Source organism: Grammomys surdaster, unplaced genomic scaffold (genome assembly GCF_004785775.1).
Source record: "Grammomys surdaster isolate TR1022 unplaced genomic scaffold, NIH_TR_1.0 362, whole genome shotgun sequence".
Taxonomy (NCBI): Eukaryota; Metazoa; Chordata; class Mammalia; order Rodentia; family Muridae; genus Grammomys; species Grammomys surdaster.
Genome location: NW_021604781.1, coordinates 1,165,778 through 1,180,750, shown reverse-complemented (window position 1 = coordinate 1,180,750; position 14,973 = coordinate 1,165,778). Strand labels below are relative to the sequence as shown.

Below are 14,973 nucleotides of genomic sequence, written 5' to 3'. Positions count from 1 at the left end.
CGTGTGCTGTCACAGATGCCCAGCTAGAGTGAGCAGAGATGTTGCATTAGGAGGCTTCTTTTATAGCATCTTTGTGGTTTTTCTCTTTCTAGGAACCTCAGACAAATCAAACCTGGAGCTGATCACGCTCACATGCACATGTGTGGCTGCAACCCTCTTTTGGCTCCTTCTAACTCTCTTCATCCGAAAACTGAAGCGGGTAAGAATGCAGAAGATATGCTCACCAAGCCATGCGATCCCCCGGCCATGCGAGCATGTCCGTCATTCAGGTCTCGCTTGGGCAGCCATCATGTTGAGATATATGTATATATGTTAATTTCACAGAGTACTCACCCCTAAACTGAGAAAGGGAAAGTTAGCATCTCTAAGGGATGAACGCCCTAATTAGTTATCCAATACCAAGTGTCCATCCCTGAAGTCATATCTACACAAGAAACACTAAACAGACTCAGTAGGTCATACTCTGAGTTCGAGGCCAGCCTGTCTACAAAGTGAGTTTCAGGACAGTCAGGGCTATACAGAGAAACCCTGTCTCAATACCTCTCTCCAGGAAAAAGAAAAGAAATAAATGGGAAAGTGAGGGGCTGGAGACATGGCTTAGAGGGCTCAGGTTTAGTTCCCAGCACTGACATGGAAACAGTTGCCCGCTTTAGGTGATCTTACACCATCTTCTGGCCTCTATGGGCACAGACATGTGCATGATACACACACGTGCAGGCAGGACAAACACTCACACATAAATAAACTTTTAAAAAGAGGGGGTGGGGTGAAATGAAGACCTACCTCTTGACCTGGCTCTATTATCTTTCCCATGAGCCTGTGTGGTGTACAGCATTAGCTCCTGGGCCAGGTCTTGGAGAGCGACTGCAACTGTACACCATCTAGAAGGAAACTGACTTGACTCCATCACAAAGCTAACGACACTGCAACTCTGCACTAGGGATAAGATAAGAGACAGATAACCAAGCCTGGACCTGGTGGTATCTATATCTCAAACCAGCCTATCATCCCAGTGTTTGGAAGGCAGAGGCAAGAAGATTTGCATATTTGAGACCAGCCTAGACAACTTAATGAGTCCCTGTTTCAGAAAAGAAAAAAAGAAGAAAAGGAGCTAACAGAAGGATGTAAGGGGTGGTGTGGAGTAGAGAGCAAACAGCATTGGGGAGCTCTGTGCGGCTGCTAAGGCGAGGCCAGCATAGGGCTGCAAGGTGTCGCTGGCCAGGGCCTTGGAGGCAGTGAGAAGAAGGGGGTCTGCTAGCTGAAGGCTTTGGCAAAGGTGGAGGAGGAGGGATGTTCAGCAAAAGTGAGTGTGGTAAGAAAAGGCTGCCGCTCTAGTTAAGGGAGGGGGTGAAGGGGTAGTGTGGATGTCCTCTGGTACTGAAGCCTCTCCTCACAGACCAGAGCAAGCGAGAGCTGACTCACACACACTCAGAATAAAGAGGTGCAGGAAAGAACCGTGTGACTGGCTAGAGGGTTGGAGTTGGAAGATCTAACTTGAGAAAGGCAAGGTTTCTGCATTTTCTGAAGAGTCTCCTGTATGGTTGTCCTATGGCTGCCCCATGTCCTATGGGTAACATCTTATGCAGGGTTTCAGTTCATCCTACCAAAATGTCAAAGAGAGAAGTATTATTATTCCCCATTTTAAAGAGAGAAAGCGAGGTCCCCTGAGGTAAAGACATGGGTCCAAATGTCACTACGGTCATTTGGTTCTGAGCACAGGCTTCTCTGATCTCAACTCGATTACTCAAAATCACAAGGCTTGCTTGATCGTTGGAATCAAGAGGTGGCCGGCCGCCACCTTCCATGTCCATAGGAGACATCAGTCTTCTGCCAAATGGAGTGTTTGGTTTTGAGACCTGACCAGGCCACTGCTATAGAAGGAAACAATTGTTTTGAAAAAAAAAAAAAAAAGAGAATACATCTTCTGAGGAAATACTTGAAAAAAAAAAGAAAAGAAAAAAACAAGTTTGCCAAACTGCCAGGGATGTACAGAGCTGGATAGGCCAGGGAAAAGTGATGGAGGAAAAAATCAAACAAGAAAGCTTCCGATGCTTAAGTCAAGATGCTCAAGATAGACTTGAAAGAGAATGACTATAGGGATGTTAAAAAAAAAAAAGGAGGCTGGAGAGATGGCTCAGCGGTTAAGAGAACTGACTGCTCTTCCAGAGGTCCTGAGTTCAATTCCCAGCAGCCACATGGTGGCTCACAACCATCTGCAATGGGATCCGATGCCCTCTTCTAGTGTGTCTGAAGACAGTGATGGTGTACTCATATACATAAAATAAATAAAATCTTTAAAAAAGGCACACTCTACCCCCCCTCCCCTAACTGGAGCAGCAGCCTTCTTATTCAGCAAGACCTAATGGGATAAGACTGGAAAGATCTAGAACAGATTTTAAAGGGCTCTTACATTGCCAGAATCCCACAGCTTTCATGTTGGGAGCGAGAGACTATCTACAGTTTGAGTGGAGGAGGCAAAGGTCAAAGATGTCCTGAGTGGTTTCTCTAACCACAAGGCTAATTCCTCATTGATAAAGAATGCATCGTATCTCCTCGTCCCCACCCGGCAGAGCAGGTCTTAAAACAATGGCTAGCATGTAGCGTTGCTTGCTAGAAGTCAGGTCCTGTTCTAACAGGCTGGTCAATCATTTGTTATCCATAGCAACCCTCTCAGATAAGTACAATTGCTATCACCATTTCACAGATAAGCAAGCTAGGTTTAGAGGACGTAAGCCGCTTGTCTGGAGGTCATTTGGCTGTGTACAAAGGATGGCTCAACGGAGGCAGCTGTCCTCCGTGCCAAGTTAGCCGCTCAGAGTTAGCATCAATTAAAAGAATAAATATTTGTCAACTGGTACTCTGTCAACACACTGCCCTCACAGATCTGCATGGTGTTCCCTCTCTCTGCCTCGTTGGGATAAAACATTGAATTTTACAGGAGCCACGTGGGTTCTACTCTAAATCCTCGCCACCTCCCCGTACTGCATAAATGCAAGGTGTCTCTCGCTAGGTTTCAGCTGTTGTGCGCTCTTTAATGGTTGCCTCGGCGATATTCAACATGAAAAGCTTAGACGTCAAAATCGTCCCAGCCGCTCCCCCCCCCCCAGCCCCCAGCACCCAGCACCTACAGCCGGACACCATCCGCCTTGCTTCTCTTTGACTTTTCACCTTTATTGGATGCTAAGCAAACTCTCTGCCCCGAACTATTTGTCCCACATTCTAATGATAATTTTTGCAAGGCGCATGATTGCAAGCAAGTGATGGATGAGGTGAGCTCTGACTGCCCGGAACAGGCTGAGCAAGGGCTGAGGAATGTGGGGGCGGCTGCAAGATGGTGTCTACGGAAAGGAGGGTTTCCCTCACTTTGTGCGACCTCCTGGCTTTGTGCTTTCCATGAAGTTCATGTAACTTTGAGGCTAGGATTCTATGGGAAAGCGCTCATCCTTTCTGTCCCATCCAAGAATCTGCCCACGGAAACTCAATTAGCAATGTCAGAGATGGGTCCATTAGCAGGAAATGAACCTGCCGTCAGATCCTAACTGTTAATCTACTTTGTGATCTGCCACAATGGCTGCTTTCTGGGTTTGATTTGTATTGCCAAGAAATCGAGTTGACAGCACACAGCTGTCATATGCACTTAACATCTGAACAATGCCCCAAGGAGTTCTGTTCTGGACTGGACTCCACGGTCTTTTCGGCTAGCGAACCAGTTAAGAGCTGCAAGTATCTGACTGGTTAGAGACTTAAGAAATGTCTATGCTTCCCAAGGGACTCTGGGTTAACTTAGCTACTTCTGGCTTTCTTATAAATTTAGAAAAAAAAACCAAATAATAAAATAATCCTCCCCACACACACAGCACTTGTCACATACATGAATGTCATATACATGAAGATATACAGAATGGTGCTGGAGAGATGGTTCAGTGGTTAAGAGCATTTGCTATTCTTCCAGAGGACATAGGTTCTGCTCCCAGTACCCACATTACGGCTCCCAAGTATGTAACCCCAGTTCCAAGGGATGTGATGCCGCCATAGGCACCAGCCAGGCATGGTACTCGTCCATCCATGCAGACACATAAAAGAAATAAAAGCTAATCTTTGTTAAAAAGATGTTCAGATCAGCCATGGAAAGCTCTCAGTCACTGTTTAGAATTGTATTAAATCTTCTTCATTTTTTTTTTAAAGAACTGCTCTCATATGGTTGCCTCAGAACATGATACGTACATAGGCCAGTGAAGGTTTGGGCACAGTCATTTAAGATAGGCTGCCATTGCTCTGACAATGCCATGAGAGAAGAGTGAAGAGCTGTCTCCCAGAAACACTACACTCCAACGTGGCCATCTCAGTCACTGTCCTATTGCTGTGAAGAGACACCATGACCAAGGCAACTTTTAAAAGAAAGCATTTAACTGGGGGCTTGCTCACAGTGTCAGAGGGTGAGTCCTTGACCACCATGGCAGGGAGCACGGTGCAGTCGGGTGTGACAGTGGAGCAGCAGCTGAGAGTATACACAACGTTATGGGCAGAGAAAGGACCCTGGGCATGGCCTGGGTTTGCAAAACCTCAAAGCCCCGCCCCCAGTGACACTCCTCCTACTCCAAAGCTACATTTCTTAATCCTCCCCAAATATTCAAATATGTGAACCTATGAAAGCCACTCATACGTTTTTCTTCTTAAAAATACTTTGTCTTTTTTTGTATTTTTATTAGATATTCTCTTTATTTACATTTCAATTGTTTAAGGCTATTCATACTTAAACCACCACTCTGTGTGTGTGTGTGTGTGTGTGTGTGTGTGTGTGTGTGTGTGTGTGTTTTCAGGGGACCCTCTGTACCTGGCCAATTGATCTGGCAAAGCAGTAGATGTTGTCAAGTATTGTAAATTGAAAAACTGAGGTTTCAAAGTTGTTTTTCTTCTTGGTAACTTTTTTTTTGGGGGGGGGGGGATTTGTTCTATTTCTCAGTCTTCTTCTGAAGTAAAGACGGACTACCTGTCAATCATCATGGACCCAGATGAAGTCCCCCTGGATGAGCAGTGTGAACGGCTGCCCTATGATGCCAGCAAGTGGGAGTTTGCACGAGAGAGACTTAAGCTAGGTAAGGTGTTTATGTGGCAGATCCACAAGCCCATCGGAGAAACCTACCCCACACAAAACACTTGTTTTAAGAAAAGCAACAAAGAGCGAGACTTGTGAGTCTCCGTTCCAGCTGCCCTTCTACTGGCTGAGGTCATGGACCAGAGGGAATATAGTCTGTTGCTGAGACAAAAGGACACAGCAACAAGAAACACCATGTGCTGGTTTCGTAGTAGCAGGTGCCGGCAGAAGCCCCAGAAGTACCAAGGTCTCATCCCTCCAAGCTTAGACTCCAGCTAGTAGATAAGTGAAGAAGAAGAGAGTCTGCGGCTTGCAAGCCCAGCTGCTCTAAGATAGCAAAGCTACTGGGAACTTAGACACCTGTTGCCTAGAACAGTTCACCAGAGTGAGGCTCACTTAAATGAAGCTCTCTGTGCAAACCCTCACGTTGTAAGACGGCCTTTGACTTTCCTGGTGTGCTGTGGCCCAGCCCTCAGGGATCACTTAAGTTTCACTTTTGAAGAGCAGAGACGTCTGTTCCAGGTAGGGCAGATGTTGTAAACAGCAGGCCCCCGGGCTTGCCCCCAGTTCCTCTGGCTTGGACGTCACAATGCACACTTATCTCCAGCTTTGGTGCTGCAAAACAATCAAGAGCCTCAATGACTCCTACCCAAGATGTCTAGAACATGGCTTCTGAAAGTTTTCCACTTGATCCGGTGTATGCCAGAGTCATTAGTGGTTGGAACTAGGAAAACAGATTGTGAGCCCAAAGTTCTCTGGGCTTGATGCTCTCAGAGCAAGAGCGGGAGCTGTTCTGATGGTGTGACCCTTCTCTTCCCAGGCAAGCTGCACTGGGGTTGGGATAAAATAGCTTTTCTTGCCTTTCTCTCGGGGCTTGAAATGATTCCGCTTACACAAGGAAAGGAGAGTTATCAAGGAGGGTCCTGTTCAGCTCATGGGGAAAGCCTTGGATGACAGCTAAAAGCTGGAGAAAGCCAGACAAGGCTGGTTGGGGTTGGGGGTGGGGAGCTGGGGAGCTGGGGCAAAATCTACTAAACATTGAGTAAATAAATGCAGGTAGCACAGTCGATGAACTTTTTCTGCTAGGCTGAGTGTTCGGGCAGCTTGCTGAGCCCCGTGGTGACCTTGGCAGGGAGCACAGCGTCATTTTCTCCCACAATCAGGAGCTGTTCTCAGGCCATGTTGCTCTCCAGAGTTGTTAGCTAGGATTAAACATATTTCTTCTAGGACAGGATCTGTAAGAGCTCCCTGCCAACTCCTGACCCCCACCCCAAGCCCAACCCACCCTGTTCCCTTCATTTCTACTCACTTAAATCCACAGCACGTCCCCCTAGGCTGTTTCCTCTGTCTCTAGAACTCCCTTGAGCTCAGAGAATTCACAGAATCACATTTCATAAGGCTTTCCCCGTTGAAGGTTTTCCTTGGTGAGGACTTGCTATGTGGAGAGCCCCAGCTGGGATTTGGCTGGTGTCCATCTGAGTGTCTCTGTTGGATGAGAGTGAACGGGCATCAAGCTTTTTAGTGCACAGTGTGGCGACAAGACGGGAGGAGCTCTCCTCTGATTAACGTGGGAGCGAGGAGGCCCCAGATGCCTTGGCTTCTGTTAGCCAAAGAAGTGACAAAGCGATTTGAAATCCTGGCTGGCAAAGAAAGAGGCCAAGGTTACATCTAGACTGGTGGAGAGTGAAAAAATGTTTTGATGGGCAGTGTTACATTGGGAAGGAAGAAAGAAAAGAAAGAAAGAGAGAGAGAGAGAGAGAGAGAGAGAGAGAGAGAGAGAGAGAGGAAGGAAGGAAGGAAGGAAGGAAGGAAGGAAGGAAGGAAAGAAGGAAGGAAGGAAAGAAGGAAGGAAGGAAGATGCAAACCAAGGAGTATTTTTAGTCTTCTCTGTTGGCTGCAATGTCCAGCCTTGTAGGAGGCACATTGGAAGTTCTCCTACTTGACTGTTCAGTCGGAACTTGATATAGTTAGTATATTTGCTGAAATCAAGAGTGGGGGTTGGGGGTGGGGGACATGGACAACTTCCTGACTCCTTCCTGACTCCTTCCTGACTCCTTACTTACCCTGGGAGAGGATTCAACTCCCACAAATGTACAGGATACTGTCTGACATAATAGAGTATTTCTATTAGACAGCGATGTGCAGGAGAAGTTGCCTAACATGGAAAAGCACACAGGAAGTCTGGAGCTGGGCAATTACCACAGCCAATATGACCAGTTCCCTTGATTGCCAAAGAGGGGTGGCATTGATTAGGTAGCTTTTGTCATGGTGACTAGAGTAGCTAACAGAAACTTAGGAAGGAAAGGATTTGTTGTTGTTGTTGTGGTTGATGATGGTGGTGGTGGTGATGATGATGATGATATTTTCAGGAGGTTCAGGCCATGGTGGCCTGGCATTGTACTCAGGCAAAGCATCATAGTGTCAGAAGCCTGTGGTCACGGTGCTCCTCACTTCATAGAGGACAGGAAGCAGAGAGACAGGCGGACAAGGGCAATGGATAACATACTCCCACAAAACCTCTCCTTGTGACCTACATCCCCCAGCTCAGCCAACCTCTTAAAGTTTCTAGAGCCCCCCACCCCCACCCAAAATAACAACACCAGCTCTGGAGTACGCTCTCCTGCAACACTTGAATTTATGGAGAACGCTTCATATTGAAAACATAATGGGGGCCAAGTTCATGCTGCCCTGCCCTCTCCCCAGAGTGGCTGGGACTCATTGAGGCCATTCCAGGACTTGTGCATTGCATGACAGTGACCTAACACATTTCTGAACTAGTGTGTGGCATTCCAGACAACACTAAGAATTCCAGGGAAAGGAAATGTTCAGGCTAGGTCAAGTCCACTGTGAACCAGTACTCACTGGAACTAGAACCAGGGATCTGAAGTCAGATTCCAGTGCTCAGAGCCTATGAAAGCATCATGTCATTTTATGGGCAGCCCAGTGAGACCAACTTACTCCCACTTATGGAAGCAGGACCCCCAAATGCCTGTTAACACAAAGCGTGGAGTGTACAGGGATGGCAGGGAAGGGGATATGTGGGGGTGGACACTGGAGGAAGGCAGGAGCCTCCAGAGTGAGCGGAAAGATTATCCCAATGTTTCCTGGGCTCCCCACACTTATCAGATGGCAGAATGCAGCTAAAAGACAACATTGTTCTTTTACTCTGAAAAGCAAAGAATAACCTTCAATTAAAATACGCCATTTGTTTTGAAAGCCAGGAGGCCCCTAAGAAACTCTCCCCAACCCAACCTTGACACACAGTACTTTTGGGGGTCACTCTTACGCTTCCGTTTTAACTTAGAATCCATTTGGCTCAGACCACTTTGCATGGAAGGATGTGTGACTTTGTCTCTGTCCCTGTTGCGTGTTCTGAGAAGAATCAGGTTCAGCAGTCACCAGCTGTACATGTCTGACTTTGGAAAACCATGTCATCTCCTGGTGTGACCCTGCTGAGCAGAGTATGTCCCAGGAGACAGCTCTTGTGGTGACTCATCACTGAAACTGCCCAGATGCCTCTCACGGAGAGCAATAGTCTTGAAGCTGCAGCACAGCACAGTCGTGAATAAATGGACAAGGGTTCACACATGATGAGTGCTTTGTCACAAAGAATATCTGTCTGTCTGTCTGTTTGTCTGAGTCAGGGTTTCTATTCCTGCACAAACATCATGACCAAGAAACAAGTTGGGGAGGAAAGCTTACACTTCCACATTGCTGTTCATCACCAAAGGAAGTCAGGACTGGAACTCAAGCAGGCCAGAAAGCAGGAGCTGATGCAGAGGCCATGGAGGGATGTTACCTACTGGCTTGCTTCCCCTGGCTTGCTTAGCTTGCTTTCTTATAGAACCCAGGACTACCAGCCCAGGGATGGCACCACCCACAATGGGCCCTTCCATCCTTGATCACTAATTGAGACAATGCCTTACAGCTGGATCTCATGGAGGCATATCCTCAAGGGAGGCTCCTTTCTCTGCGATAACTCCAGCTTGTGTCAAGTTGACACACAGTACACTACCTACACACACACACACACACACACACATCCATCCATCCTTTGGGGGAAGTAACTAGGTAAAGGAAGGCTAATAAACCAAAGGTTTATTAGCAGGGCAGTCTGAGGAAGGAGACTGGGATGGAAAAAAGGCTTAAATTAACATTCTAACTGGCAGAATTGACTTTTGGCCAACGACATTCTATCCCCTGTCCTGCTCCCCTAAGGATACATCACAGAACAGAAGAGTCAAAAGAAGTTGACTTTCATAGTTTACTCTTCTTTCTGCATATCATACTAGGGACAGCCTCTTTCTTATGGGGCCCTATTTAGCTTACTAATTGTGCAAATGAGGGCTCCAAATAGAATAGAACTAAAGAATTCCAGGGCTATTCCACCTAAAGGGCTTTCAGCCCCCGACCTCCAGCCTATGGGGCTCCTTAGTCACTAGCCACCAGTCCTAATATGGCTCTCCACTCTGCTGTAACTGGACAGGGCCTCCTTTATACCGATTACCACATCAGGGACTCGGTGGTTCAGACAGTGCCCTTCCCCTTTTGAGTCAAGTTGGCTCATTCAAGAGTGGGAGAAGCCATGAATTAACAGTCACTACAGCAAAACATAACAGGGCACCACAAAAGATAGTCTGCTTTCTTACAGTTTTTGGTAATCACCTCTCTGGGGTTGAAGCAAATGACTACCTATGTTTGATGGCTCATGTGCTGAAAACCACAAGGACTTGTAATGGTCGTATACCAGCGTAAGAGCTACCAGGAAATGCTCTGACCAGCACGGAAGTCGGAGAAACAACCAAGTGCTTATGCTTAAGATCCGAGGCATTGTTACGCCAACAGTATTCACCGCCATTCATCCTTTATATAGAAAACATAGGGAATGGCTTCAGTGGCAAGAAAGAGGGCTTGGAACATCTTAGTCACGAAACAGAGAGAAGCTCCCTGGGTTTGGTGTTTTCTCCCTTCTGAGAGACTTTACAGCCAGGGGAAATGGCTACTTTCCTTCACTGAATGCTCTAGAAGCTTACACTAGTCTTGAAGGATGTGGTGGGTAGAGGGGGAGGGGGCGTGCTCAGAGGCAGATGAATGAGTTCAGAGGAAGGGACACCTCCTCTCGGGTCAGTCCATTGCAGAATCCCTTTCAAAGATTCGCGCCTCGCATAACACATACAAAGCAGCGTTTCCTTCCAGGAAAAGACTCAGATTTGTTGTTGGCTTCCCAAACAAACCAAGACCTTCTTCTATTGTAGGCAAATCGCTCGGCAGAGGGGCTTTTGGGAAAGTGGTTCAAGCCTCTGCATTTGGCATTAAGAAGTCACCCACCTGCCGGACTGTGGCTGTGAAGATGCTGAAAGGTACGTGTGCTGTGTACCGTGCTCCGTGGCACCGTGGCTCCGTGTGCCGTGGCACTGTGCGCCGTGCGCTGTGGCACGGGGCGGGGGGGCTCACTCTCAGTCACCTTTCACCTTTCTGCACCCTCCATGTCGGGGCAAGATTCATGTACCCCAGGAACAAACAAGCTATCTCTGCTTCAGCCAGGGCTTCTGTGTACCAGGACTGTAGAGTCAGCTACACTAGCTCAGCATAAACTTTGTCAATGGAACAATCTAGAACCATCTATAGGAAAATGATCTCTGTCATCCTAAGGTCTTTCTGTTCTCACATCCCATACCAGACCCCTGAGGACTTAGATCTATTGTAGTCCTCGGTTCAAAAGGTTACAGTCGTGGTGGCCAAGTCCACTGTGGTTGTCAGGAAACTGCACACTTCACAAATCCCAAGGGCTCAGCATGGGTTTGCACTCACTAGAAAGGGAAACTAAAAACCTAGAGAAAACTGGTTGATCAAAATTTGTATTTTATAATGCTGTCAAGCCCTTCCCAGAAAACATTTCTTCTTTTTAGATAATAATTGTTTTTTTTTTTTAAAAAAAAAAAAGGAATTCCATTTCTCTTGTGTTGAAAGAAAGACCAGTCCTAGGCTGCTGGCTAAAATCTCATTGTGACGTATGATTGCCACCCTCAGACAGACTAGAAACAAGATGCAAGGAGGTGTGTGTACACCAGATCCTGGAAGAGTCATGTGTCCTTTGCAGTGTGAAAAGGCTTCATTCTTCCATGTGGGATGAACTAGTCACACCGCACTTTAGACCAAGAAGGGGGCGGACCAAAAGTAAACCACTTCTGGGCTTTCCACAGTCTCCAGGATGGTGGGGGAATTTGTATGCTTTGGTTTCGGTTTTTAGAAAGGTTCTCATGTTGCCCAGGCTGGTCTCAAACTCTCAAACTTCAGATCCTGCTGTCTCCACCTCCCAGTGTCTTCACCATGCTTTGCTTGGGGACTTTTTTTTTTTTTTTTTTTGAGGCCTAGGAACATGTGCACACAGCTCAGACTCCTCGAAAGAAGAGATGTCCAAACTCTTATACTTCTTACTCCATTGACACCATACGCTGGAAGCCTGTGTAAACACATTTCTCACCTCAAAAGGGCAGGGTTCATCAGCAGAAACCAGATAAGCATCCTTAAAGGAATGAACCTGGACAATAAACCATCACTCAGTCTGGACATGTGCTCCACAACACAGTAGGGTGACTATGACCACTGTAACTTATTATATGTGCTTCTTATTTTTATTTATGTCTATGTGTGTGTGCGTGTTTATATGTGCACTACATTCATGCATGTGCCCACAGAGGCCAGAAGAGGGCATCAGGTCTCCTAGAACTAGAGCAGCTACAGGTGGTTATGAGGTAGATGCCTAGTGTGGGTGCTGGGAACTGAACCCAGGTCCCCTAAAAGGACAGCAAGCACTCTTCACCACTGAGCCAACTTCCAGCCCCACACTATGTATATATATAAAATAAGGAACCAGGAGAGTAGATTAAAAGTTTCCACTGCAAACCAACAAACAAATAAATACTTAAGGAAAAGGAAATGTTACTGAATTAGATCACTACGCATTATCTTATTTTATTATCCTGTATTGTAGCCTACCCCGTAAATAACCGCAATTATTACACTCACTGGGCATAAGGAGATTGCCTGGGGCAGACTACCCAGATGAGAGTGGTCCTTTCTGTGAGAATGCCACTGTCCTCTACCCCTAGACTCTGAGAAGAAGTGATATCAGCAGGTCTTCTGTTGGGAAAAGCATCAGACTGGGCACCATCTTTTCTGTCAACTACCCTGTTGATGCGCAGAGTTACTCCCCAGTTGCAGACAGGAAAAGTGGTTCAGAAAGGCTGAGCAATCTAAGCTGCAGATACCAGCTTTTTCTCCTGGCCAAACAGGGATGCCATCTTCAGGGACTGTTAAATTATAAGGGAGAAGATTCTAACTTGAGATTGTTTTCAAGGCCAATCTGTTCTATGTAACCCAGAAATCATGTGTGAAATCTATCTGTAAACTCAGAGCTGAATGGATGGCTCTTCTGTTGAGAGCACTGGCTAGATGCAGCTTCAGTTCCCAGCACCCACATGGCAGCTTACAACTGCCTTTAACGCCAATTCCAGGGGATCCAATGCTTTCTTCTGGCCTCCACAGGCACCAGACACACATGCAGTGCACATATATACATGCAAGCAAACTCTCATACACATAAAATAAGATAAATTAACTCATATAAAGGCATCTTGTTTCCATTGTCAGCATTGGCAGAGAAAAGATTTCCACAACACCCATGCCATAGGATTCCTTCAATAAAATAAAAACAATCCCCCAAGCTTTCTTGTTTAAAGCAGTTTACTTCTGGTCCAGGGGAACTAGAAAAAAACATGATGACAAAGAAAGGGCATAGTCTAAAGCTCTTTCAGTGTGTCCCCAAGCATAACCTTAAACTTTTTGGAGTTTTAGAAAAACTGTCCATTTGGAAAAAAAATGTCCAAAATGAGGAAAGTAATCATGTTGTTTATTTATCCAAAAATATTTGTTGATCAGACACTGTAAGCCAGCCCCATCCCATAGGGCTTTGAGTTTATCTGGTTATTATTTAAAAAAATATTCCATCTTATAAAGTACTATATCAATATCTGCTACAATGTTAAGTGTACACACTTTTGACCCACTTCCAGGACTCTGTTCCACAGAAACCTTTGCCTGTGTGAACACTCACACTGGGGTGTTCTGGTATAGCTTTATTTGTAATAGAAAAAGAAAGAAGAAAAGAAAAAATAAATGAATGAATGAATGAATCAATGAGTGAGGCTGGGGAGATAGCTTGGTCTGTGAAGTGTTTAACACAACCATAAGGATCTGAGTTCGATTCCCTGAAGCTCTAGACCACAGAGAGACCCTGACTCAAAATACATGGTAGATAGATTCTGAGGAATGACATCTGAGTTTGTCCTCTGGCACACATGTATGCACACAGACACAGGTCCTGCCTAGATGATCCACACAGAGACAGACATAAAGACAGACAGACAGACAGACAGACCCACACCTAATTGAAGACTATACATGTCAGAAGAAACGCATTAGTCCATTAAAAGGAATGAAAAGAGGGCTGAAGAGATGACTAAGAGGTGACAAGCACTTCTTGTCCTTGTCCTTGAGGACCCAAGTTTAATTCCCAGCACTCACATAAAATAAAAATAAATAAAGCTTTAAAAAAAAAGAAAAAGAACGAGAAGAATTCCTGATATTAAAAGAGGGGAGTGAATCAATGAGTGTGCATATGTGTGTGTGTCTGTGTGTGTGTGTGTGTGTGTGTGTGTGATGAAAGTCAGAGGATCACTTGCAAGAGTCAGTCCTTTTTTTCCACACATGGGTTCCAGGGATCAAACTCAAGTCATCAAGCTTAGTAGCAATCTCCTTACTCACTGAGCCACGGAGCTGGCCCTCAGTGGGTATTTATAAGTGCAAATGGAAAGATCAGAAGCTCACATTGTTGGTAGTGGCTGCTTCAAGGAAGGTAAGCAGACAGAGTGCCTTGCACTTCTTACTGTGGCACCTCAGACTCCTTATATCGCCTTTTGGTCTCTCATTATTTATTGTTTTATTTATCTTTGCCTATGCTAGAGATGTGCTCTGCCACTGTGCGGTAACCTCCTGCATGCACATACCTTCACACACGTACACATGCACATGCACAGGTGAGCATGTACATGCGTACACACGCTCTCACACACGCCCCTTCACTGATCTCCATACTCATACTGTTGGAACAGTTTACAGGAACACTTTTTAGTATTTTCTTTAAACAACTAAGATTATGAATACTTCAAGAATGAATATTAGGAACAAGAACAGGCAGAATTCAGTCTAGAGTGTAGACTGTTGGTTCTTGGACTGACAAAGGTCGTCTCCAAGAGTGAAGTTAAAGTGGGGGCGGTTAAGGGCACTTGTTGCTTTTGCAGAGGACCCTGGTTCCATTCCAAATGTCCTCGTGGAAGCTCACAACCATTTGTAACTCCAGTTCTGGCTGGAGCCCTTTTCGGGTCTCCACAGATACCAGACACACACATGGTGGTGGCACAACACCATACAGATTAAAAAAAAAAAAGCTGGATAACATGAATTCTTGCATGAATTCTTGTTGCCTGAGATAACCCTTGAATTCCAGGCATGAAGAGGTCTAAAGAGAAAATAACAAGGTGTTTACAGAGCAGTTAGAGAGTCCCCCAACCCCCTTCCTTCCTTGTGACTCCCTAGAAAGGAGAATGAGAAGGAAGGTGTGGGTAGACCCCCTGCCTGAAGGGTTCTTACCTCACCTGTTTCTGTTAGAAGGGAAGCCTCTGGAAAGCGAGGTCGTGAGGTGCCAGCTCTGAGTCAGCACATTGTCAGCACAGCCAGGTCCACCAAAAGGAAACGTCCGGTGACTAACCCCATCAACACAGCGGGGCTTCAGTGCAATGCAAAGGATGTTGGCTCAG

General features: G+C 46.0%; 1 protein-coding gene across 1 annotated transcript in view; it reads left to right on the top strand.

Annotated features, from left to right (window-relative positions):
• Positions 1 to 14,973, top strand: part of Flt1 (fms related tyrosine kinase 1) — a 163,012-nt gene that overhangs the window by 119,132 nt on the left and 28,907 nt on the right. Inside the window, exons 16-18 of the mRNA XM_028779768.1 lie at positions 93 to 199; positions 4,964 to 5,096; positions 10,351 to 10,455. Of these exons, the coding sequence (XP_028635601.1) occupies positions 93 to 199; positions 4,964 to 5,096; positions 10,351 to 10,455 (345 nt within the window). The remainder of the gene's footprint in view (positions 1 to 92; positions 200 to 4,963; positions 5,097 to 10,350; positions 10,456 to 14,973) is intronic.